Raw genomic sequence first — 27,643 nt, 5'->3', positions numbered from 1 at the left:
AAAGATTTTCCTTTTTTACACTGTGGGATTCCTTTGTTGTTGTCGTCAAGTGATTATGGCAGCTACCAATTTTAACACACTTCTAATATATAGATATTTTATATATATATATAATAGGAATTTTTATATATACATATGCTTGGATTTGTCTCTGAAAGGAGATCAGGCAGAAGGGAACTTCAAGACAACCAACAGCACACAAAAGCCTTCCAGTGAAGCAGCCTGCAGGGAGGTGGTGTTTCGGAAGATATATCCACCTTCCTAGCAAGCAGACCTGAGCAGAAGGTACTCCTGGCCAGCCCTCCCCATCTTCCTGGCCCAAAGAGCCTGCCCAGAGCAGCTGGGAGAGTCTTCACTAGCCACAGCCTGACAGCAGCACTTGAGAACTAAAAAAAATGAGGGGCTGGTAAAAACAATTGCATACAGACACTGGAATTAATTCCTGATCACCACATTCTTCACATTGTCACTTCCTTTTGCACTGTGTCAAGCTTTGGTTTTACATACCAAAATCGCAGTTCTTGAATACACTGCTTTTGACCCCACTCTAGTAACTGAGTCTCTGCACAAGGGCCTGAACGCATAGATGGAGCAGCCCCGGGGCCTTGGGAGCTCAGCCTGAGGGCTAGGGTTGTTAACCAAGACTTGCATGCCAGTCCAGAGAAAATACTGCAGTCAGAGTGATTTCAGGTCTTTTTTTTTATGACCTGCAGCAGTCACATACTTTTCTTTAACTCCACTACTTCCTGTAGACTTTTTTAAAGCAAATTAAAACATAATTTATTCCAAAGAGAAACGATTCCACCAAATACTTATTACATTGCACAATCCAAGATTATAGAATTGATTTGAAATTTGACTTAAAAGCAATCTACTAAAATATACTGGTTAGCACAGTAAATTGCATTTTATTCTTGCAATGACAATACATAGGATGCTATTTTGTTTCTCAAAATTCTGTATAGCTGCAGAAACAGATGTATTTTAGGACTCTAAATGTACAGTACCTCTGCATTGCAGCTATCACAAGACTTGGCCGCTCCTGATTGCTTAGCACAAAGTTGCTCTGCAATTTCATTATTTTCATTGTAAACCTCTGGTTTTACTAAATCTAGAAATGCAACTGAGCCATGGAAAACCATTTTTTTTTTCCAAAATACGGGAAGACATTTGTCAGTATTCAAAATTCAAACTGGAAGTTATGGAGAGTAGGAGAAACATATTAACACAAGCACAAAAACACTCAGACCAATTTATGTATCACCTTCAGTCTTTAGATGCTCCAATAGATTTGCCTAAGCTCCCAATTAAAACAAACATTTGAAAGTTGAAGAGATGCAGTCCACAGGAGCACAAGTCACAGCATTCAGACCAGACAGATGGTGCAGAGCAAAGGACTGTGGTGGCTTTACCGTGCTAGGCAGCTGAACACCACATTAGTATAAACTGCCTGTCTACAGGCCATGATATGGACACGATTCTTACCTGGAAAATTAGAGGAACTGAGTAGGTCTTGCCAGGACTCCATAGAACTGAGCCATTCCAGCTCTTGAGATTGTCTAAATGAGAGAAGAGGTAAGCACAGGCTGCCCAGCCTTTCTGCTGGTTCTTGCAGTACTGGGTGACTTGAAATTTGTCGTCTCATTCTGTAACAAAAAATAACAAAAATGAGATTCAGTTTCAACGTATTCATAGGGCTAAACATTAACGTGTCACATGTTGTGATTTAGCCTCTTCACTGTACTGGGAGTCCAGCAGCACTGGTTCCATTCCAGCTGCCAGGCCTCAAGTTTTATTTCTACAAGTACTCGCGCACTACAAAGCTTCCTCCCACCGTATTCAGTTTCCTGTTGTCACATAATAGTGGTATTTAGTTCCCAGCTATGGCAAGAGTGCTTAGCCTGTGCTTCCAAGGGACCACAACACAGACAAGACACGATCCTGGCAGCAGCAGCGAGAGCTGGAATTCCATTATCCCAGTCAGGAAAAGCAACAACACAAAGATTTAGGGCACAAACAGAATACACCGAAGAAAACTGAAAATTAAAGCCACCTGGAGAGATGCATTTATTAAATTTATCCAGCCAACTTGCTATAAGGGCTTTAATATTTGGGTTGCTGGGTTCTCTGGTTTCTAGGTTTGCTTTTCTTTTGTTTCCCCTAGGGATGGGAAAAAAAACAAAAACAAGAAGAACACAAAACCCCAACACAACTAAAAAAAGCCAACACATAGGAAATGTAAAAGTGAGTCAGCCGGTGACAACAGTAAACCTTACCTTGGACAAGCAAAGGTCAAATTCATTCAAAAGTACATCAATACTTTTTTTTTTTGACAGTACAACAGTTATACAAATAATTTACTTTTAGATCATTTGATGATTAAAAGATGGTAATAAGTTCACTATATTCTGCATTAATGTATTAATACAGTACACCTTGACAAGTCTTAACACACTAGAGAACTCTAATGCATCTTCAGATTTATTCTCATTTGTCTATTTAAAACACATGAAGTGCAAAGCAGCACGGCCAGCTAGGGCTGGTGTAATGCCATCCCCAAAGACAGCGACCCCAGCGGCAGCAGGTGCTTGAGGTCCACCTTGCTAGCTTCCCAGTTCTGTATCACATAGAAATAATTGCATGTACCACAGGAAACACACGTATTGCCACAGCACCCACTCATTTTGACTAATCCAGTGTTGAAAACAGTCCAGTTAAAAATACCACAAAAAAACAAAAACAGGTGTAAACTTGTGTCCTGTGAGTAATATCAGAAGCTAAGGGCCTGCCACCTGAACTATTTATAGCACCTTGGGACATTCAATGTCTTTCATTGTTTGTTTGTTTTTAAGCTAAAAAGCATTTTCTTTAGTAACAAATTGCAAGTGCTCTTCTACTTTCATATTGTTCATTAAGGAATAAAACAGTGTTCATATGTTGCTATAGCAGCTTTATTGCTGCTGTAGAATGAAACCCCATCACGCACACTTCAACCTGATGTACTTTTGAGCTTTTCAGCAGATGCCAAGACAAATAGCCATGATCCTTCTTCAGCATTTCAATTCCTTCACAGTCTTATACTTTTCACACTTAGGAAGGCTAGCATAAGTCTTTCAGAAAAAAAAAAAAGTATTAACTAGTAAAGCAAACTGACAAAGACCTTGTGTACCACCCCCTGGACACTGTCTTCTTCCACAGCCTCTAAGAAAAAGGGGCTGGTGAGCTGCTCGCTGCCCTGTTCAACACATCTAATGTTTCTCAAGCTCACAACCCTTTGTGAGCAAATAAACACTGGAATTTCTGGAAATTACTCTTAAAAACATTATTTTCCTTTTAAGCCATCACTTTGTCGCTCTGCCAGAAGCATGCGGCTCATTTCATCGTGTCTGAGTCAGATTTAATCAATGCATTGGTTTCTTTCCACCCTTCCTGGGAACACAAGGGAAGAAAAATCAAAGGTCTTAATGCTCAAGTAAAGAAAAACATTTGTTCTCCAAATTCATGCCAGCTTTAAGTGGACTAAAACCCGATGCTTTTCAGCAGCCTTTCCCTCTCCCAGGCAGAAAGTTTATATTTGTTTTGTATTTCTGTTGATTATCATTGTGCCAACATCTCTTCATTTCAAGTTCTCACACCACCTTACCTGGAATTCTAGACACTCTTATCAAATGATGTAACAGCAAACTCAATAGCCTGAGAATACAGGAAGCTGAATAGAGGAAGTACAGTGGCAGCAAAATAGCCAGATTTAATCAAAGGACACCAGTGACGCCTAGGGGCTACAGAGATGGTAGAAACTCTGACCAAGACTGCTCCCAACAGCCCTGCCGCATAAAGCAAGCTGTTATCTCTGAGTGTTGACAATGCAAATGCCTGAAGCCACATCTAACTTGTACTGTTATTACACTTAAAATTTAAGAAAAAAAAAAAAAAAAACAACAACAACCAAAAAACCACAAACAAGAATAACACAAGCACACAAACAGAGGCAGGAATAACTGTGAAACATTACCTGGTAATTTATTGCAGCAGCAGCACCATTCTCCAATGGTTATATATCCACTATCACAACTTACATCCAAAACCTAGCATAACACCATCTCTACTGAGTTGCAGAGATCCCCATATGTGGGTGTGACTCAAATTTGTAGCTCTGTAAAATGCTTTACTGATCTCTCTCATCTGTATGCTTCGTTAAGCAAGGAACCAAGGTGCTATAATGACAAAAATGGCTTTCAGATTTCATGTACACAGACCTGCTCATGTATTTAGGGTCAATTCAGAAGACTTCAAAGGGATTTGAGTGATGTGTTCAGCAAGTGTACCTTAAAACATGGTAAATTCAGGCAACAGTACACACAACACAACAATTCTAACCTTGGTGTGAAGGCAATTCACCTGCACAGTGCACTATTTTTTTGCATGTAAACATGACTTTTGCAGCACACATATACATGTCTCCCTCATGACTACACTAGGAATTGTATTAGCTTTTCTGTTAAAAAACAAGTATCCCAAAACAGAGTCAGGGAAAAACATACCTAATGAAGTTCTGATTATCTGTGTTCTTCCTAAACTGGAGGAGGGTGGTGGTCCTAATCTGTATTCCTCACACGCTGAACTACATCACTGTTAAGAAAATACACATATTCACACCTCTCCACTTTCTCAATCCAGAGTATAAAACAGTAAAAAACAGTAAAAAGGGTAAAATCCAGCATAAAAGTTAGAACAATTTTCAGTCTTACACCACCACTGAAGACTAATAATCATTGTACAAATCAAATTTATGAGGCATAACAGGAATTCTCTACCTCTAAAGCTACGGAGAGCTGCCGGAGAAATGGTATTTAAAGATGACATTAAACAAAGCAAAAAAAAGGACAGCATGCCTTCTGCTGGTTTTGAACATCACACAAAAAATCCAGCTGCATATCCACTTCCAGGTACTAAATGCGAGCACATTTCCAGAAAGACTAGTCAACATAAAGACTTACACTTTGTAACTAAACTTACCAGTCAGACAAGCTGGCAACATTTTTACTTCAGGATACTGAGTCACAACTATCTTCACAGCTTAAAAGTTCTTCTTTGAAATGCCACTTCACGTACTTGCTGCAATATATGTATTTTTGCTTCTTACATGGAGTAGAAGGCTCAAGAAACAGAAAGGCAACTAAAAATATATCTGTTTTATTTACCAGTTTTCTAAAAAGCAAAGTCATAAAAATTAGTCACAAGTGGCAAAACCAAAATATATTGCACAGTGTACAGAAAACATTGTTGACATGTTGACAAAGTGTCATCACAAGTAAATCATCTTACAACAGTTTGGAAAAATTACAGTTTCAGAATCTTATCTATAAATGGAGGCATGTAGATTTAAAGTTACAGGAAAATATTTAATACCACCCTGTAAATGCAAACACTTTAAGGATGCAAGATTAAGTCCGTAAGTAAGCACATCCACAAAATGCTCTAAATATACTTTTCTCTTCCTTTCACTAAGTTATGGTTACAAGATGGTCATTGACAAAAAGAAATGAGAACAAAAAAGTAACAAAAAACAACAAAAAACACAACCAGAAAAAAAAGCATGCTAAAGCAAAGTTCACAAAGTGGTTGAGAAGTCCCTGAAAATAATTTAATTATGATGTGCTCCTTTATATAAAGCTTTTATTTTTCCCAAACCCTGGTCCAATTAAAATTGTGTTTACTTGTAACAAAAAAAGGAATATGTAATATGCTGGTATAGCTGCACTGTTCCATTTATGATTAAAACATTTAATACAATGGACTTGAACTACAACATTTTTCAAAGTTTCTCATTCAGTTTATATTTACAAATAGTAGTTTGACCTTGCTGAACTATTAAAGACAGGAATCAAATCATACTGAGTAGTGTTTCACACTGTATTTAAGATACTTACTTTAAGTTGTAATTCTACTTGTTTCACAAGTTCACACTTTGCTAACTGAAGAACCTGCCTCCTTTGAAAATTTCTTTATGACACGGTCCAAATAATAACCAATTCCTTTACACATTTCTTCCACTAAGCAAATACCAGTTGCTTCTGCTTGTTTTTGGTGATGTCAGATCAACCTTCACGTCCACTTCTTATACATACAAAGAGGACTATTTTTATAGAATGAAAGCAACCTTAAATTTTGGTGAAATGCTATGCTAATTACAACAAAAAATATGAAACACATTCCATGAAAAATATTTTAAGACAAACGTATCAAAAGTTAATGAATTTCTCCATACTTTTCACCTCCAAGACCTACAAGCTGACATCTAGCAGTGGTGCAACTAAATGTCCTTTAACTAACCAATATTAAGTTACTTTTTGTTCTCTTCCCACATCTAACATGTACAAACAGTGCAAGAACATAAAGCACATATATTCCAGTTGATACAATCTCAGAGGCATTAAAATTAAATCCTTGACAGCAAAGGATTCCAGCCACACCAAGTTTTAGATTATGTAATTCAAATATAATTAAAGTCAATGGTATTCTCAATCTTTTTATAAGAACTATCTTCCAATTATGAAAATGTCTAATCCTTCCTTGCCGCATGTTTGTTTACCCAAACAGAAAAAAAAAAGCAATGGCCAATCTCCTGATGGAACAAATCAAAAAGAAAAGGTAAAAGTTATGCCAAGTTTTGTCTAACACTCACAGGAGCATAGGCAGTTAACCTATGTGGTCTCAGTTTTTACATCTTTATGCTTAAAGATTTCCCATGTATAAATTCTCAGAAATGATGCTTCAGGATAATAATCAGTTCATAGGATCTCAGTGTCCATTTAACAAAAGGCTACAGAGTAGTCAGCACTCACCTATACTTTCTTACACATCCATGTAAATATTTTAACCAAAGATCACTTTACAAAATTAGTTTAATATTCCTCTGAGACAAAAAGCGTTCCTATAGTCAGAACTACAGGAAACAAAGAAGATTAATCAACTGGTACGAGAAGGAAAAGTGTAAACTGATTTTCTGGAAGGTTATTTCTTCTAATATGCTGGACCACTTCAGATATTAAGAGCAATGCTGAAGAGCCACTAAGGAAAATGCCTAGAACAATACATAATGCTGAATCATTACCCAAAGGAGATCTGAAGAACTGTATGTTCGCAAAGGGGTTTTCAGTACTCATTGACCCACTCAGTAGGCATCAATGAAAGCTTTTATAGTTTATAAAGAAATACTCGAGGCATATAAGTGCAAAATATGAGTCTCTTTTTTAAAGAAAAGCTATACCATCTTCAACAATGTCCTTACTGGGAAGAGATTGCCACCATTTAAAAAGAGATTCTTCCACAAATGACTCTTAGAGCAAGAAAAACACATTTGTTTTATGAACCAGATTCATCTTGCTGGAAACAAGATTAAAACTTTTACGGATCATCACCATAATTTTGAAGCAGCTTTAAAAGCAACAGGCTCAAAGGCTATGTTTGTTCTTCACTGACTTGACTCAGAGAAACCAAGTTGTTTTCCCCACTGTCTTCAATCATTTCATTAAGGTCCATTTCGTGGATTTCTTCATCATATGATGTATAAAAATTGCTCTGTATATTGTCCTCACAAAAAATACATTCCTAAAAAAAATATAAACATTAATAAGTCAAAGAAAAAAAGCTTTTCTAAACACTAGTCCATCTGTATGTGATCCCTGATTCCAAGGGAACTTTTAAATCTGTGCTACACCAGGTGTATACCATTCCCAACTTCTCCCACACAATCATTTTATAACCTGTAGTAAATCAATATAGATACTTGAGAACTCTACTGTAAGCAGCTATGCCACAGATCACTTACAATGCCGACATTTTACGTGCACTACAAATCACATTCTCCTACATTTGATTGCCAACACTGCAATAATTCGTTCACATTAGTTGCACTGCTAGGATTTCACTGCAGTTCTGTTACACTGACTTTTGAAATGCCTATGAGTAAAGAGAGCCTCTGCATTTGATAACTTATCAGGGAAAAAAGCTACAAGTGATGCACAGCTTAGGGAAGCAGAATGCAGTCAGTCATTAGTACGTGAAGTGAAATTCACAGATAGCCAATAAAACTGAAAGGATGCCATTTTGTTTTCCAAGCCATTAATCAACTTATAATACAATCAAGACAAGAGTTGATCCTGCAGGAAAGAATTAATACGAAAGGGGAACAGTGTATTCCCTTTCACTGCTTAAGTTAGAAAGAAGAAAGCATAAGTTTCTATACACAAAATATAAGTCTATTTTTCAAGTCGTGTGAGATTTTTCTTTTTTAAAAGAAGTGCAGCCAGAAGTTTTATTACATACAAAACTGCAACTAGATACAAGAAAGCTAGAAATAGCAAGGACATCTCTTACACTGTATTCACCACTACATTAGCTTTCCCATTGGAAAAAAGACCTTTGATAAATTAAATTAAGCCTGAAGCCACTGCATGGAAGACTGAAATAAACTGTTTCCCAGCATAACTGGCCACGCATTTGCAGCAACAGGAATAGAAAACTAACACAGGCAGCTAATAATTTAAGCGTTGTTATACACACAAAAGGAACCAACTCGTTTAAACTTACAGAATTAGCAACAGTTTTTGGCAGTCCACCTTGTTGGATCCATGGATGAACTTCAATGAGCTCTCTTTTCTGTTCTTCTGTAAATTTTGGCTGTAGTTTCTGCATTTGCTTTAATTTCTGCTTATCTTCTTTTAAAACTGTTTCCAAATCTCTGAAATGAAATATATTTAGAAATTAAGCTTGAACAGTTTCTGGGCTTTATGCCTATATAAGGTTAAACAAATACTAACATTTTTAAAGACTATTTTTGCTCTGGAATGTTAAGCTTACGGATCTTATATTGGAAGAAAATTAAATGTGATTATTTCAGCAGCCTTCTACACTTGCAGACAACTTTAATGTATCTCTGCTGGCTCATTATCTTTCCAAATCCCAGTGAAAACAGCTTTCTTAGAACTATTCAGGCAGCATCACCAGTGAAACAAAACTCCAGTTTCCCTCTGCTGCAGTATGTTCCAAGTTCCACTTCACTGGGATGACAACCCGAAACAGACACTAAACACATGTATGAGATACCAGAACCGAAGAAATAAGGTATGTTTAAGAAGGTCATCAAGAACAGATTACAGTTCAGGACAGAGGAAGAGATTTAGAAGATGTCACTATGTCAGCAGACAAAGCTCCTCCACCCCCTACCCCCACCCCCAGTGCCCCACCTTGAGTAAGAAACTTAAAAAACACCCCACACCCAACACTTACAAGCTGTACACATCTGTAAGAGATGACTACAGAAAGATTCAAAGAAACCCAGTGTTAACTCTCTTCCTTACGGCACACCTACAACTACCAGCTGTAGTTGTCAACTCCTCAGGCTACAAAAACTGGGTAATGCCAAGGTCATTTTAAACCCAGAGCAAAATTCTCAGGTTCTTAAGATGTGTTTTCTGTCTTCCCTGATCATTCCTATGCTTTTATATTTTGAAAACTTTTCCCCCCCCTTCCGAAAGGCTTGTCTTTACTGAAGCTTTCTCTTCCTTTCAAAATACCACTCACTGCTTCCAAGAAATATAAACTAGATTTAAAAAACCTGCAAACTTGTCCCCCACCGTATCCGCTCTTTTCTATTGAAACACAAAAAAATTTTACAAAATGTTTTCTGCTAGGAATCTTACAATTTTTACCTTCTACTTCCTTATGTGAATGGGAATATAGAAATGAATGAATAGAAGAATGAATACATGAAAGACAACAATTTGGGGGGTGGGTGATGCCACCAAACAAAAAAAAAACACCACCACAAGGCAGAGAAAACAGCATGCCACTGAATGTGGCATTCCAAGGACAACACCGAGTATGGATCTTCCTCGCTACTGCCTTTCATTAGATGTAAGTACGCTTGCCCAAATCTATTGATCTAACTTCAAGGATTCCTAGGCAATAATCACAAATCAGTAACTATGCATAGTTAGCAGTAACTATGCATGAACTAAAATATATATACAGCTAATTTCAACTTAGGTAACAGACCTAAAATAAATACACATACACCTATATATAGGCTTAATCAAGTAATTCTTTTTCAGCATATATTGTGCAGCATGCAGAAGATATAAAGGAAACAAGAATTCTTCTTCACACCAAGCTAAACATTAAAACAAATTTTCTTCTTTTGAGACAGTAATTCATATCTTGTACACATAAGCATTTCTTGAAGTACTACAGCATGAGAATTACCGAGAAGGTATCTGGTAAGTCATCATAACAGTGTCATCTGTGTTTGCCATCAAAAGCCATATAGGATCCTGAAGGACATACTTAATGAAGTGCTCACTTTCTTCCATTTCTGCCTTCATTTTTGTTTTATGATGATTTTCTGAAGAGTCAATACTCCCGAAGTATTTGCTGGTATGACTAGTTTCACTACTACCTTTAAAAATAATTTTAAAGCTTTGTTATAAATTTTCAAATACATGGATTGTTTGAATATTTTCCAAGCTGGAGAAGGTTAAAGAGAACAAAAGTCTAAATAATACAACCATTTTATTTAATTTTTAAACAGACAAAACCCCCCTTCCCCCTTAGGTAACTGTTTTTAAAACATAATTTTCAAGCTAAATCCCTATTAAATCACAATAGAATAATTAACTTAAACTAAAAAGGTCTGAAGTGAGACACCAAGGAATACATTATTTTCCCTTCATTATTCCATCATACCTATGCAAAATTTTACTGGCTATTTTACATACACAAGAAGTTCAGAAGTTTTATACTGTAAACCAAGCATAGAAAAAAACTTATGTGATGTGATAAAAAAAGAATAAATTGTGCAATGAGGATTAAAGACAGAAAAGATTTTTCCCATAAAGCACTCAATGTTCACGTTATGTTTGTAGTGCATCGTGCCCCAACTCTTCTAAAATGCCAGGAGTATTCACTGCCAGTGTTACCTGTTCTGCTCCCTGACATGTCACAGCCATTAGAACCAGATCCTAGCGATTCAGCAGCTGCAGATACTCCACTCCCTGACGAAGCTGAGCCAGTGCCTGAACATGCATCTTCTTGAAGTAAAATGTCAAGCAGGACACTGGACATGGAGAGTGCATCACTATTTTGAGCATCCATTGGAGATTCAGCCTGGTGACAGGAAAGAGAGGGAAACAAACACGAAAAACAAAGAAAATTAAGGCTAATTCATTGCTAATTGCTTACATTTGGTATGAATACTACTTGCTTACATTTGGTATGAATACACTACACTTCATAACCTCATATGTTCAGTTAATCAAAGACAGACAACCATCAGTAACATATGCCAAGACCAACTGAGGAATAATGAAGGACTGGTTGGCTGACATGTGGTCCCTTCCAGAAGAGATATTTCAATACAATTTCTCTTTTTTAAAGAGAAACTCACAGTTTAACGAGGAAGGCATCTGCTACTCAGCTTTGACAGCCCTTACTGTCCTGGACTACTCAAAATTCAGCCAAATCCGCTAAGACATACTAGCGGTTGGTTGCTCCTACTCTAATCTACCTCAAATATTTGCATGAGCAGTCCTTCACTTATTACTCTCAATACATCATGAAAAGGTAGTTGTTCCCAGATGCAAGCTTCCTAAGACAATTTCTATGTTTAAGGGAAAGAGCATCAACTAAACTGATGTTGCTTATTTTGTTTGTTTTAAGCAAGCAGTTACAGCATTGCCCCATTTAGCCTACTTTAATGGAATACCCACACATTATCCCACTTTTATGGAATATTCAAAGTTAATGTTGACAAAGAATTTAGCAAAAATACATACCAGCAGTGAGAACTAGCTTCAGCTATATCCTTAATGCTTTCCTGAAAAACGTCTGTCTTGCCCTCCCGTTCAAGTGATAAGGAAATTAAGAAAGTAACACTTTCCAGGTTTCCAAAGAATGGGAACTAGCCCTTCGAGGAAATTCAAAATAATGTGCCACCAAAATTATTAGTATTATTTTGCTACCAAGCTTCTTTTAACCCAGTTGTGGCATCTGAGAGCATGCTGTAAGTTACAGACTGTCACAGATGCACTTCCTTACCAAAGCACAAGTCAGAAGTGCGTATCTCTACGCTTTCAGAGAGGTCACATAGCATACAGAATACTTCAGTCCACAATAAGGCACTGGATGCATGTATCACTGAGAAATTTCTCAGAAAGTGGTGTTTGCATGACTGGTATGATACAAAACATTGTTTTCATTTTAAAAAATTGTTCTCAAGATCATGATATAGCAAGCACTCAATAACAGAATGCAGTAAGTTTTTATGCTCTGTCAATCAAGTTTGGAAGTTCCACTAGAAAAAAAAACAAACTCAATTTCTCTGTTCTCCCGCTATTCATCCCCATTAAGAATCCATATCAAGAATATTATGTAAAATAAATCATCTAGAAACCAACCACAGAGAGATGTTAAAGGCAGAGATCTGAATGGAAGACCTGAATGTTCTTCAGTGGTGGGAACAAGCACATTCATAACTTTTTCTTTCTTTCTCCTTTACAATTTCTAGTGTAGGTACATGCTTATGACTTAGATTGCACAGCAAAGTCATCTAATCAGCTGTTAGCATCAACACCAATAATGCTTTTGACTACTTGCTGCAGTTTACATCTCAGGCACGCCTATAAATAAAACCTTCCAACGCCTGCTTTCCTTTATCAGCAGTGAACCAAGTTCTACTCTGTAACTATGTTATCACATGCAGTAAACCGCAAGCAGAAAAGCAAAAGGGAGGAAGGAGGCACTCTAAAAGGTTTTGGTTGCATCCCAGTGACTTCATTAAAAAGATACCCCGTGGAATATTTAGACAGCGCTGATTAATTAGGCCACATCACCATCACAAACCTTTAGAGACAGTACTCCATCTGAGGTTTCTATACAACTATGTTAAACTGATTTAAACGAGACAGGAAAAAAGCTGAAGTTACCAAATAGCTTAGTACAGCTCTTTAGAACCCTAGGTAAAACAAAGGAATTACTAGTATCTGCAAGCAACAATTCATTCCTGCTTTACTTTGGCTAGTTGTAAACAAAGAGGTGATTTTATTTACATTAGCTTCTTTCAAAGACACAGATCATTTCCCCCCTTCACACTAATTCACTAGCCCAAAGCTTTGTTAAACACTAAAAAAAAAAAAGTGCACAAATGATTTGAAATACATTTCAAATAACATTTCAGTGACTTCCAATGGACATACTTGTATTCATATTAAAAACATAACTGCTTTAGGATTCATTTCGAAGTTCCTCGTGTATCATGTAACTTTAGTAGAACAACATTGTTTTAATTTTTAAAGGCTAACATTATTTTAATGACTGGATCTCACTTTGAATTCAATCTGCTGAAATTCAAGCTTACTAACTACAATTGCGAGTCCACCTCTGGGGGTTATAGACCGATTACTATCATTAAAAAATAAGGACCACAAAGTGATAGTTTTGAAAACAATGCACCAGAGAGAAGGAAACAGAAGAGGGAAAAGAGAATCATTTTTAGGCATCTGTACATATTAACAACCTCAGATATGTTCAGAGTACCAAGACTTTGAAAGAAAAAAAAACAAAACCCACCATAAGCCCATCAGCATACTTACGGGTAGGGATCCCTTTCCACTGCAGTCATCAGCTGTCACGATTTTGCTGCCTACGGCTCCTTCCTCATTTAAAGCTCCATGCAAACCCGCAGGAGCACTTTCCACAGTTTTTGTGGTTTCCTCTAATTGCAGAAGATTCAGAGGAGAACTACACCTTGACTGGAATAAAGGTGGTGAAGCCTGGTCTTGAGCACCCACTGACTGTGGGGTGCACGAACGTGATGGCTCATTTCTTGTCTCTGGGGCAGGAACCTTTTCACTTTCTGCTGGTGCATTATAATGGAATGGTTGTGTTGGGAAAAACGCCTGTTGCGGGAAAGGGCTGGGAGTACTGAATGGTGTCTGTGCTGGAAATACTGTCTGTGAAGAGAAAGGAGATGGGGTAGGAAAGTTGGCTTGGCTATGGTAAAGCGTTTGAGGTAAGCTACTGTTCATCTCTGGGTAGACGTAGTTGGGGAGCACAAGAGCTACGACAGGTGTCATGAGGGGGGCAGAGAACTGGGATGGTTGCATAGGGCAAGTATTTCCAGAGTCTGGCAACTGATTAAAACCAGAGAGTGAAGTCTCAGGAGCTGGTGGCACAGTCCCTCCTGCTGGAAAAACAGGAAGGGGATATGCAGGCATAACGGTGGGGAAAGACATCGCTGAATAGCTTGCTTGTGAAGTGTCTGATGGTGACCAAGCAGTAGTATTTAAGCCTTGAAGAGGAAACCGATGGGGAAATTTAGTTCCAGAAGTTGTACTGTCTGAAGATTCCTGTGGTTTAATGCGTTTTGACTTCCTGTTTTTTCCACTTTTCTTCCAAGGCTGATCCATTCCAGAAGTGCCATTTCTTTGTCCACGGCCACCTGAAGGAAAAAAGTCTGCATCAGAAAGGGTCCCACTGGAAATCTTAAAGATTCTCTGTGGTTCGGCATCCCAAACAGTTGCTCGAAATTGTAGTTCTTCATAGTTCTGGACTTACTTTACCCAAATGGAAGGAGCTGGGAACAGATCAGGCTCACTCTTTTACCTCTAGCACAGGAGCTGAGCACACTGGGTAAGGTAAATCATATTGACACACCATGGTGGAAATAAAAAAAAAAAGAAAAAAAAAAGAAAAAGAATAGCAGTGCATCAGTTGAGGCTCAAACGTGTCACCCAATCAATACAAAGAAGCCACTCCAATCACTTTGGCAATTACAATGAAAGCAGTAGAAGAGAATTGAAAGCACTTCTATAGAGTTAAGGTCACGAAGGTCTGTAACTAAGAAGGTGAAGAAAAAGCAGCACAGAAGAGAAAGTACACAGAAAATTTTCTAAGGGGAAAGAACATGCTACCTTTACAAACCTTAGGAAGAAAAGCATGGAACCAACCTTATTTTAGAAGTCTGCACCAAGCAACTCTTCTCTAGGTGAAGGCTGTCAGTTCTCTCATTACAGAGATGAGGAAATCCATAAAATATCTTTTATATCTAAATATTTAAATATCTAAAAGCTGCACAAGTTTAAAGTTTGTCTAAAGCTTACTCAGACTGTCTGAAAGTTTAGCAAGAATAAAGAACACGGGACTAAGTTGTTCCAGAGAAGGTTTCCTATGTCAAGGACTTGCATAACTATTTATATCAAAACAAAGATAAGAAAAGAATCATGGGGGAGGAAAAAAAAACAAATGCTTAGCAGTATCTGATTTTAGTTCCAAGTCAAGACTGAAATGGAAACAAAGTCAGGTCAGTACCAAACTCCTCTAAAATGCCATCCTGAGTTCCTAGCTCTGACAAAACTAGTCTCACTATTACATGGTCTGTTCCATTTCCATCTGCCACTGATCATATTATTAACTTAATGGCAACCAGACTGTTTCACCAACGACATGATATTGCAACAGGAGAAACTGGATGCAAACCAAAGAGGATGAAAAAAAGCAAAAAAGACAGACAGAAAGGTAGAAGGAAAAGTGCAGCAAGAGAATAAAGAGAATACAAGCACAAACACAGGAAGGAAAACATTCTGAAGTGCCTCTTTTTTGTCCCTTGAAAGTAAATGCATAACAGTAATAATATAATGAATAGATAACTGAACATTAGTTACTGAAGCATGAGTTATTAAGAGCAGAATATAGCTTCTAATATAATCTTCAAAGCAAGACTGTCACCAGAATGTCTCTATGGACTTAAACATAGTACAGAACTGTCACTATTCCCTGTGGTTCCACAATACAGCTAAAAATGCAAGCATCATCTCAACAGGATTCACTGCCTATATAAAGACTACTTTTTAATAGTGAAGAGGTATTGCCATACCACGTTCAGCAGGCCGTCCTTTGGGTTTATCTTGTAAGTAGTAATTGCAGTGGGACTGAAAAATATTAAATCTCTTTACTTCTTTGAACTTATTCAAAAAGCTTTGCTCTTCTTTCTGTGTATGCACTGCAAGGACTTCCTTTGTAAGTCCCAGTTTTTTAAATGACTCCTTTTCCTGATTTACATGCGCAGAGCTGGATGGAGGTGCAATAAGTTGGCTATCTAAGAGTTCTGCTCCACTTGGACCATCTTCTATCATTTCTACAGAAACAGAAGGGAAAAAATAATCATGATAAAGAAAAGCTCTGGAAATTCAATTTAAGCTATTATAATCTGTACTAATTTCTCAGTAAGTTTAAGATACAAATTCTGTTCCTATTTATTCATAGAATCATAGAATATCCTGAGTTGGAAGGGACCCTTAAGGATCATCAAGTCCAACTCTTGACACCGCACAGGTCTACCCAAAAGTTCAGACCATGTGACTAAGTGCACAGTCCAATCTCTTCTTAAATTCAGACAGGCTCGGTGCAGTGACCACTTCCCTGGGGAGCCTGTTCCAGTGTGCAACCACCCTCTCTGTGAAGAACCCCCTCCTGACGTCCAGCCTAAATTTCCCCTGCCTCAGCTTAACCCCGTTCCCGCGGGTCCTGTCACTAGTGTTAATGGAGAAAAGGTCTCCTGCCTCTCGACAACCCCTTACGAGGAAGTTGTAGACTGCGATGAGGTCTCCTCTCAGCCTCCTCTTCTCCAGGCTGAACAGGCCCAGTGACCTCAGCCGTTCCTCGTACGTCTTCCCCTCCAGGCCTTTCACCATCTTCGTAGCCCTCCTCTGGACACTCTCCAACAGTTTCATGTCCTTTTTATACTGTGGTGCCCAGAACTGCACACAGTACTCGAGGTGAGGCCGCACCAGCGCAGAGTAGAGCGGGACAATCACCTCCCTTGACCTACTAGCGATGCCGTTCTTGATGCACCCCAGGATACGATTGGCCCTCCTGGCTGCCAGGGCACACTGCTGGCTCATATTCAACTTGCTGTCTACCACGACCCCCAGATCCCTCTCTTCTAGGCTGCTCTCCAGCGTCTCATCGCCCAGTCTGTACATGCAGCCAGGGTTTCCCCGTCCCAGGTGCAGGACCCGGCACTTGCTCTTATTGAACTTCATGCGGTTGGTGATCGCCCAGCTCTCCAACCTGTCCAGATCCCTCTGCAAGGCCTTTACGCCCTCATTTGAGTCCACAACTCCTCCAAGTTTGGTGTCATCAGCAAACTTGCACAAAATACCCTCTATTCCTACATCCAGATCATTTATAAAAATATTGAAAAGTACCGGCCCTAAAATGGAGCCTTGAGGGACCCCACTGGTGACCGCCCGCCAGCCTGATGCAGCTCCATTTACCATAACCCTTTGGGCCCTGCCCGTTAGCCAATTGCTCACCCATCGTATGATGTTTTTATTTAGCTGTATGGTGGACATTTTGTCCAGTAGGATCCCATGGGAAACCGTGTCAAAAGCCTTGCTGAAGTCCAAAAAAATCACATCAGCTGGTTTCCCTTGGTCCACCATACGGGTGATCTTATCATAAAAGGAAATCAGGTTAGTTAGGCAGGACCTACCCTTCACAAACCCATGCTGGCTGGGACCAATGACTGCTTTGTCCCCCAGGTGCGCCTCAATAAGTCCGAGAACCAACTTCTCCATGATTTTACCAGGCACTGACGTGAGACTGACAGGCCTGTAATTGCTAGGGTCTTCTTTCTGACCCTTCTTGAAAATTGGCACAACATTTGCCAGCTTCCAGTCTACTGGGACCTCTCCAAATTCCCAGGATCGTTGAAAAATAATTGATAGAGGTTCCGCGATGACATCCGCCAGCTCTTTCAGCACCCGGGGATGAATCCCATCCGGACCCATGGACTTGTAGGGATCCAGGTGGAGTAGCAAATCCCGCACACGTTCAGGGTCAGTTGGGAGTTTGTCATCCCCACCGTCCCGGTCCTCCAGCTCAGGGCACCCTGGGTCCCGAAGCCCATCATCGGCATTGAAGACAGAGGCAAAGAAGGCGTTAAGCGTCTCTGCTTTGCCTACGTCATCGTCTGTGAGGAGACCTTCCCTATCAAGGAGCGGCCCTATGTTTTCTTTAGTTCTCCTTTTTCCATTTACATATCTAAGAAAACCCTTTTTATTTTCTCTCACAGACACAGCCAGCTTCAACTCTAGCTGTGCTTTGGCCACTCGAACTTTCTCCCTACAAACACGAACAGCATCCCTGTATTCTTTCCATGACGCCTGGCCCTCCTTCCAGTAGCGAAACACTCTCTGTTTCCGCCTAATCTCCATTAGAATGTTCCTGGTCAGCCACGCCGGCTTCCTGCCCCGCCTGCCTGACTTGCGATATTTTGGAATTGCCTTATCTTGTGCTTCTAGGAGGCATCGCTTAAAGAGTGACCAGCACTGGTGGACATCGAGGCCTTCAAGAGCAGTTTCCCAGGGGACCTTACTGACTAGTTCCCTGAGCAGCCTGAAGTCCGCTTTCCCCATATCTAGGGATGAGGTTTTGGTGGCGCTTTTCCTTCTGTCACCATAAATGTTGAACTCAACCACTTCGTGGTCGCTATGACCGAGGCGGCCACCAATCACCACATCTCCCACCAGACCCTCTCTGTTTTCTAGCAACAGGTCTAGGAGGGCACCTTTCCTAGTTGGCTCCGTTAGCACCTGTACCAAGAAGTTATCATCTAGGTGCTTCATGAACCTCCTGGACTTGCTCGTGTCAGCCGTGTGGCACTCCCAGTTAACGTCCGGCAAGTTGAAGTCCCCCATAAGGACAAGGGGAGTTAATCTCGAGGCCTCTCTTAGTTCTGTAAAGAATAATTTATCGGCGCTATCATCCTGGCCAGGCGGTCTGTAATAGACTCCCACAACTACATCCCCTTTATTCGTTCGTCCCTTGATCCTTACCCAGAGGCTCTCAACTTTGCCATCGCCAACCTGAAGTTCCACACAGTCCAGCCCCTGCTTCACATACATCGCCACCCCACCACCTCGCCTACCCTGCCTGTCCCTCCTGAAGAGCCTGTAACCATCTATCGCAACACCCCAGTCACAGGACTCATCCCACCAGGTTTCGCTTATGCCGATGATGTCGTAGTTGCGGGACTGGGCCAGGACTTCTAGCTCATCTATTTTATTCCTCATACTGCGTGCGTTTGTGTAAAAGCACTTCAGGTGCGTCTCCTTACACTCAGCACCTTGTGGATCTGACCAAAGGACCCCACTGGCACACAGCCCCTCTGATTCTAGCGTGCCATCCCTTAGGTCTTCACCGGCTCGCCTGGTTTTAGCCCCTCCCCCCTTCCCTTTCCCTAAGAACATCTTAGATATAACAAAATGTAAGTCACAAGTGGGTTCTATGTGTTCTGATGTTTGAAGTTTAAACTTACTAGCAATCACCTTTTTGGAGATGACATATTAGCAAAAATCATACCTAATTCAGGTTGTGTTTTTTTGTCTCCAACATGAACAATGGTGCTACTGTAGCTGCACTGACTTGTGAGTGATACAACGCTTTCAGGCTTGCCAGGTAAAGCCAAAGAAGTTAAGTGAGCACCAACTACTGGGGGACTACTTGATTTGCCAGATGCCTTCAATACAGTAGGCCCTATTTAAAAAGAAAATATATAGTTATACATTGCACATCAGTAATATAATGCTACGGCTGCAGAACAGCGGAGACTGAACCGTGCTTGACAAAACAAAGAGCATTTTACTTGATTTCACAGAATCCACCAAGAATGTTTTAGGAGTAGGATGACTTCTGAGCAACCAAATCCAATCCTCTACTTTCACACAGATAAACCAAATCTTGTCAGTGAAGGACTTCTCGATCTTTCCTGGGCTTTATCCATCTCTGATAGTATGACTTTGGAAGTTTCAAGTCTCCTCCAGCCTAAGATTAAGTCCCTCCCAGCTCCCATCTTGTTGTATACTAATCTCTCATTACCTGGTAATTAGCTGGCAGATAAGCTTTGCTCTGAACATCTGCCTACTTAAGTTTTCTCACCTGAAAACTATAAACAGTAATCCAGCACATCATACCAATGCCTCAAAACAGCATCAAAACATTCCTTCTTTAGTACAAATACTGAATGTAACTTACATTGTAAGATCTAAAGTTTGCCTTCTTCCTCACTAGAGTATGCTAGTGACTTAGTCATTTGCAATCATCAGCACACCAAGAAGCTAGTGAACCTACATCCTTTCCTACCAGCTAGGGCTGCAAAGACTCCAAATGTCAGCAGAAACTGTGTTCTTAACTGCATGATGCTGAGTTCTACTACTTCTTCCTCTCTACTTGAAGGCCCTCCAATTCCTTCTAAAGGTTACTTCATTCCTCTGTATACCCATCGTATCTTCCAATTGTATCCTAAAAACTACATTAGAATTTTTCTTCAAGCTTATCAAAAGGAAATAGCAATAAAAACTGGTCTTAGGAATTATTTTAAGAAACTCTACTAGTCACCCCCTTTCAGCCTCATATAACAAGGAAGCTAAATCAGCAAGTACCTTGTTTATGTGTACTTCTCTACTAATCTCACAATTCTTGTACTAACCAACCAATTGCTTTTTCCACTTTAGCTCCCCAGCCAGACATGGACCATATCAAATGGACCATACAACTAAGTCCTAACAAATTAACTTGTGTTTTTTTTCAGCAGACTTTGTAGGTACCTATTCTCAGTAATCCCCATTGTTATTCCATGGCTAGACAATTCCTTTCAAATGAGTTCTTACGCCTCACACAGCACTGAGAATAGCATTTTACCCCTTTTATCCCGTTTTAAATATGCCCGCAGAGAGGAAACAGAAGTGAAATATGCACATTAAAAAAAAAAATTGCTGCAATTAATCAGCTGGTTGTTCCTAGAAGTACTGACTGTGAAATGAAGTTTTTGCATGTGGTAATGATGCAAGCTCTAAAACTGCAAATCCTGCTATATTCTGTACAGCGTGAACAAGCTTACTACATCTACAATCAGATGTGACATTCAATTAACTAAGTATTTTAATTCTAGGGAAAATTTTAATGTTAAAAGTTAGTTTATCAACATGTAATGTTAAGAAAATGGCTATGAGGTCATCCCTAAGCTACACCTGTCATTATTTTGACAAGAAGTAACACCCAACTGGCTGCTAGCAAAAAATTGAAGTTGTAATGTAGAGATACCTCCCAAGGGTTGTATAGCATTAACAGCTGCTTTTTGTTCATGAACACCAGAATTCACACTTGAAGGTTCACATTTTCGTTTTGCTGTACCAGGCACATTACAACTCTCCAAGTATCTAAAATAAAAGGATTTAGCAATATTAGATACGCAAGTCTTAAGTCTACAGATCAATGGTAATTTACACAGTGGTTCCTCACCTGATGACACTGTCCAAACAGCTGATCTGTTGATAAGAATACACAGGTTGTTCTTTCCAAGCCAATTCTTCAGTAGCCACATTCTTAGGAGCAGCTGTGACTGTAGTATCCTTTCCTATCGCATCTTTCACCTGACCACCAGGACCACTTTGTTTTTCTGTTAAAAGATAGTTATTATGCAATCACAGCATTAATCCTTGGAATTTCCCTTAAAACATCACTAAAACAGTAAGAAATATATATAAATTAGAACTTTTAATAAATCAGAACTTAACCACTGTAAAGCAGTAAGAAGTTTGTGACCTAGTAGATCAATATTTTGTAAATACCCTCCCTGTTCTTACAGATTCTTACAGATGTGAAGTTTAGTTCAGCTGATGGATCGAAAGGGAACAGACAATGGAGACAGAAGAGTAAGGATCATTATAGATGGAACACAGTATGAGGACAATACTAGCGCAAAACAGATATTGTTCATGTTCAGAAGATTTAGATCTGATCAGGAAGGTTTTCATTTATCAACTTAAAAAATCCTGAAGTTACATGCAAAAAGGAAAGACAACATCCATTACTTTTTCCTCTACCTAACAGAAAAAACATATTTGACTAGTAGGACGAGAGGAACTACAGTTAAGGTACTTCGAAACAACAGCTCTAGTACATGCCTTAACTGTATGTTATGTCACTGTCAATTCAGACAGTTGGGTTGCATGTTTTCCAGAACACAGTGCAGAGACTAAGGACAATATAATACATAAACCCAGCACTTTTATCAATTAAATCTGATTAGAGTGAAGTCAGAAAAGCCCCTACTCTCACATAACACCACAAATCATCGCAATAAACTAACACTTAGTTAACTTGCTAGCGTCTTACCTGCAAAAGGCTCTCTCTTATGTTCCAGTTTTGTTTTATTGTCAGTGAAAATACGTTGTCCTTTATTTTTGACCTTCCGGGCATCTTGACCAATCTGAAAGCAGGTCATTAAAAACAGTTATTATGAAATAGTTTCATGCATAGGAATTCCTCAGTAAGTCAAAATCTAGCCTTAGTTAACTTCTACTTTACAGTTAGTCTGATCATGGGAGAAGTCCTGATGTATAGGATTTTATCATGCATAGCAGAATTTTAAGAACTAGAGAGAGCAAAAATGTAAAATAGTTTATTTTATACAATTACTCTGTATTTTGCTTCATATGGTTGAATGATTTTGACAGGACAATATAAAGAAATGGCACAAGTAAGACTTCAAAAGAAAACAGTAGCACTTGGTATATAAAATATTGATGCAAAGACGCAACTTCTTGTGATAGAAGTTTAAGCAGGTATTGACAGGATGTTACAACATTATGCTACAGTAGTTGTAACTATCTGTAGAAATGGTGAGGGAGACCTAAGTATCAATTCCCCTCAAAATAGGAGGCCTCTTTTTCTACAAAGCTCTGAAATACAGCAATTCATCTGTGAAACAAAAATTCCAGAAACTTCACCTGCTCAAGATGCTAGCATTTAAGAACTGAAAGCCAGCAAAAGTGACCACCTTGGCAAGCACAACAGTTTGCCATGCCTGATCACAGAAACATAAATCATACTCAGCAGATTCAGCCTATGAATAATATAATTAAGTAAAGGAAAAAAATCAGCTTTCATAAATCAAACACAGTATTTGGGAAGACTAATAGAAATGCCAGAAAGACTTTAGAAGATAGTGCAGTTCCTTTGACTGCATCCATGTTCATGTTTGCCTATGGAATAGTTCTGATAAATGTAGGCACAAATTTAACTCTGCTGTTTTGTTCAGACTAATTAAATTTTACAAAGTTACATCTCACTATCAACTGGATGAAACAATGACCCGTAAAGTTAAATGTTAAGTAAAAAAAAAAGAATTCTCATTCTATATTATTCAACATTTTTGCAGCATAAAACCGTTACTACTGTATTTAATCTTTGTAGTTTCTCTTGGGAAAAGAAGAGGTACAGACTTTCACCTCTCAAAAGATTTTTTTTTTCAAATATCCAGTTGCATTTACCCAGAAACAAGCATATAACATAAAATAGGTATTAGAATACGGTAACACACTGCCCAGCTTTAAATTTTTTATACGCACTTACTTTCATACCTACAGCTGTGCCTCAGTACTCTGAGACTTTATCTATACCAGAAATGTTTAATATGCAAAAAGCTGCCTGCTGGAAATAAACAAATGATGACTTTCTCCTTATACCTCCTCTCATCTTTAATTTGAGAAAGTTATGCTAAAAAAAGTTAGAAAGCCACTTAGAAGTTTTGTATCTCATACTTGAATAAAAAAGTAAAAACTTACTGTTTTATCCTTTTGAGTGTCTTCATTATTATTTCCTGTGCTGTCACTGGAGGATGCCACACTCATTAAGTGCTCATGTGAGCCATTGCTGCCTAGACTTCCATAGCCACTGGATCCGCTGTTGTGTACAGGCTGTTAAAAACAACAGTATGTGTGTGTATATATATACACATACACACACATATATATAATCTGTGTGTGTTTTTTTATACACACACACACACACACACCTGCATACTGGCTTTCAACACAAATTAAATTGTTACCAATATCTCCATGTGAGATGAAAAAGGATTTTTCGGGGGTGGGGAGTCTTGTGGGGTATTTGTTTTCTGTGTGAAGACTCCATGCACAAAATTCATAAAACACGAACTGGAGCTATAACACACTTCAGCGAGTCATGCCTGGTAATCATGAGTATAAATAATTTCCAGGATTGCAGACAAATCCCAGTACAGTACAAGATAGCTATACAAAATTCACACGAAGATAAATGCCCTTTCTTCAGTGGGAAATTAGAAGTGTGTCATTAAAGCAGATGCTGTACCTGCAATAGCAGCCGATATATTTGCTCTGTGATTTCCTGAACACTAGGGTGAAGGATTCTGTCCTCTGTATAGTTGGGAGCTGCAAAGACATCTTCATTTAAGGGACCCCTGCATAAACCAAACATAGGCCAGTCTGTTACAAACTCAAGTACTTCAGTTGCAGAGCACATCTTCAATTTACCATCACTATATAAGGATCTCTATAGTCTATCTACAGTGTTGGAATCTCATAAGACATATCCTTACTCACTCTCCTTATGCAACTCTTGACAGTACTGACAAAGTTTGAAGTACGTCACACTTCCTTTGCTTAAAGCAATTACTATATTGAACCCAAATGTAAAAAAAAGAACAATTTGCATTATTCCTGCCCCCTCACCCTGTAAGTCCCTTAAATCATTTTAAGAATCACCATATGATTCCAAGGAAAAAGAAAATTTAAAAATAACTGTTTATTGACTTACGTCCTAACTTTGTGTCTTCCAATGATAAATGACACTTTTCGACTCCAAGGATTGATGAAACTGGACCAGCTAGTGTCCATGGTTATATAATCTCCATTTCTTGTGCAAAACCTGATTGGTGAATAGTCAAAAGGCTGTCCTCCATACTGAAGAACTGTAATGAGTGATTTTAAAAGTCAGTTTAATATTTACACTGTTCTATTTCACTATTCAGAGTTGTCACAATGATTGACTAGACAGCTGTATGTTTCCATAGATTAACAAGTTAACTTGGCCTGAATGACTTTCTTCTCTTTGACTATTTACAAGATAAGACAGACTACCATTTAAAATATGACAAATTCTATCATTGCATTCTCAGCACAATTTTCTTTATGTATGAAATATTCATGTATGGTTAATTTGTTTACAGACATGCTTCACCTAATTTTCAAACAACATGAAATAGAGTGATTTATCACTTTCATCAAATTACATTAAGAATAAAGTTGTAAAGGAATACTTCAATATTTAATTACTTGCATATTTAATTACTTGCAGAATTTTTTTTCACCTTCTACTTGCCGAGGTGTTTGTAGCTGCTACAATTTACTTATAGGAATAAAAAAGGTATCTTTGCCACAGTAAAAAGACCACATACTTTTCTTGTGAATTGCTAGCATTAAGGGTCGGTCATTTGGGTGAAGATGCACCAAGACTGGTGTTCCTATTAGGTCCTGAGGTAGGTATCCCAATAGAGGTACCGCTCTGGGGAAAGAAAAACAAAGATTTTTTTTTAATTAAATCAAGCAGAATAAAAATATACTTCAAATGGAAGCACTTAAAAAGATGTAAGTTTTACTTGCTTTTTCCTAGAAAAAGAATGAATAATTTTAAATTTGGGATGCCATACCAGTACTAGCTTAATAGCAGTACCCCTCTTTGAGCAAGACATTGTTTTTTGTTTTAGTTCTTTCGTAGTGTTACTGAGCAAAGTGTTTAGAAATCTGCTACAGCAGTTCTCCTGTGTTTTCTTATGCTGCCTAGGCTCTACAGGATGAGTACTTACCCTGAATTTAAAAAAGCATTAATAAAGTTTAATCTTATAAAAACTCTCACGAAAGCAAATAGCCCTGATCTATGGGCTACAAGCCAATGCTAAGGTTCACACAGGATTTCTGGAGCTGAACTAGCAACTGGTAGCAGGCTAGGGATCAAGAAAACCTTCTCACAGGCAGGTTAAGAGTTTAACTCAAAGTAGCTGCAAAGAAGCAAGCTTATAATTTTTTATTCTAATTAATAAGTAATATTCCTGAATTCCTGCACAGTAACCTCTTCTAATGACATGAACTAGTTTATGTGATGAAATCACCTTAAGCGATCATTTAAAGCATTAAGGAAAAAGAACAAAAGTTCACAAATGTAATTTCGTACCTTATCCTGAAAGATAACCTCCAAAAATGTGCTTTGGTAAATATAAAATACATCAAGTCACTACTCCTCAGTAACATTTAAGAAGCTGCCACACACCAAGTCACTTTGTGAACTCAAAGTGATGTATACCCTTCCCCTGCCCCAGTTACTGACGAAGGCCTAGGGAGCAGTACGATGCTCAGCTATCTGAATGCCTTTAATGAATAACTTAACCCTAGTGCACAACAGACACAAAACTGTGTTGTACTGGAACTCACAAACATTATGGAACAAATGCCTTTGACCCAACACTTTCAAACCCACTGAAATTAGATCAGTTCCACAGAAGAGATGACATACCCTTCTGGTAAAGAGGCTGAACTATTCAGAGAAAAACAAGGAGAGCAACTTATGCCTTGTTAGTTAACTAATTGCTTCAGTAATAAGACTTAAAAGCTTGTGAATGATCTAAAGCAACAACTTCAAACAGCTGGAACTGGCATGACAACTCATACCAAATAATACCATTTTGAAACAATGACAATTAAAAACACTGCCAAGTCAAAGCAGCAAAAAAAAGTTATATGGCTAAAGGAGTTGAAAATACCTCCCAACTCAGAATGACTTCAGTTAGAAATGACTTCCTCAAATAAAGTTGTAAAAAGAAGTAAATGTGTTTTTGTTGTTGTTCTTTCTTCTTTGCTCTGTTCCTATTCTTTGCTACCTGTTTTGTGAAAACCTGTGCTGGAACAGAGAGCACTTACTCTCTTAGGGCATCCAATTTTAAACTTATTTATTGCTTTAGTTATAAAGGAAGAAGCAAAGTCAGTAACTTCAATGCAAAAGAACTACACGTTTTTAGACCAATATGAAGGTCAGTGGAAGAGTCAAGGATCTAGATTGTAAGACCTATAATTAGAGACTGAGCTGGGCTTGCTTGTCAGATGAAGAGGAAGCTAAAGAATGATCCAGGAGCTTCTAGGAATGTGGGATTTATCTCAGATACTGTCATTGTAGCCAACTTAGTTTTCACTAAGGAGAAAAAAATTAAAATCCTACCCATCATGTATCAAAAACCGTCACGAATAGAATCCAATGTAAAACAAGGGAAAGAAAAAAAGCAAGAAAAGGCAGCCTCCGTTTTCAGTTCAGTAACAAGCTAATTCTCTTGTGTCCTTCAAAGTATTATGATATTTCAAAGTACAACCCTGACCTTAAGAGCTTTATAATAATGTCTCCTATTCAGCCTATGTCCCCAACTCTTCTTGAAGGAATATCTTCTGTTCTTTTCATAGACCTCAAATTTCCATCACCTAAACATCCTCTGACAGGTTATAGGCAAAAATAGTTCCAAAGACTCAGGGAAAGCCTGGTTTGCACCTTAGTTCCTGAACCTCTTTGTATGCCTTAACATCACAGGCACCTTATTTGGCTCTGGTCTGAAACATGGGTAGTTTCATATGCACTAAATCTAATCAGCTTCCATGACTGTCAATGCAACATGAAACCTTCAGCCAGCAGAATCTGAACAATTTCATCTCTGAACACAGAT

At 38.6% G+C, this 27,643-nt stretch overlaps 1 protein-coding gene across 7 annotated transcripts in view; it reads right to left on the bottom strand.

Moving 5' to 3' along the window:
* Positions 1-5,177: 5,177 nt before the first annotated feature.
* The window catches only part of PER2 (period circadian regulator 2), a 49,908-nt gene continuing 27,442 nt past the window's right edge, over positions 5,178-27,643 (bottom strand). For 6 of the 7 annotated variants that reach the window (XM_035334443.1, XM_035334444.1, XM_035334445.1 and 3 more), the window contains 14 exons: positions 25,340-25,446; positions 24,700-24,853; positions 24,235-24,343; positions 23,688-23,819; positions 22,237-22,330; positions 21,361-21,517; positions 21,163-21,278; positions 19,423-19,596; positions 15,932-16,192; positions 13,650-14,497; positions 10,980-11,166; positions 10,267-10,459; positions 8,593-8,743; positions 7,462-7,611 (listed from right to left, as the gene is read on the bottom strand). In XM_035334443.1, the coding sequence (XP_035190334.1) occupies positions 7,462-7,611; positions 8,593-8,743; positions 10,267-10,459; positions 10,980-11,166; positions 13,650-14,497; positions 15,932-16,192; positions 19,423-19,596; positions 21,163-21,278; positions 21,361-21,517; positions 22,237-22,330; positions 23,688-23,819; positions 24,235-24,343; positions 24,700-24,853; positions 25,340-25,446 (2,833 nt within the window). Of the gene's footprint in view, positions 7,612-8,592; positions 8,744-10,266; positions 10,460-10,979; positions 11,167-13,649; positions 14,498-15,931; positions 16,193-19,422; positions 19,597-21,162; positions 21,279-21,360; positions 21,518-22,236; positions 22,331-23,687; positions 23,820-24,234; positions 24,344-24,699; positions 24,854-25,339; positions 25,447-27,643 lie in introns of all 7 variants that reach the window. The other variant, XM_035334450.1, reaches the window with a different exon arrangement.

This window comes from Oxyura jamaicensis, chromosome 9 (assembly GCF_011077185.1).
Source record: "Oxyura jamaicensis isolate SHBP4307 breed ruddy duck chromosome 9, BPBGC_Ojam_1.0, whole genome shotgun sequence".
NCBI classification, from domain to species: Eukaryota; Metazoa; Chordata; class Aves; order Anseriformes; family Anatidae; genus Oxyura; species Oxyura jamaicensis.
This window is presented reverse-complemented; position numbering and strand designations above follow the sequence as displayed.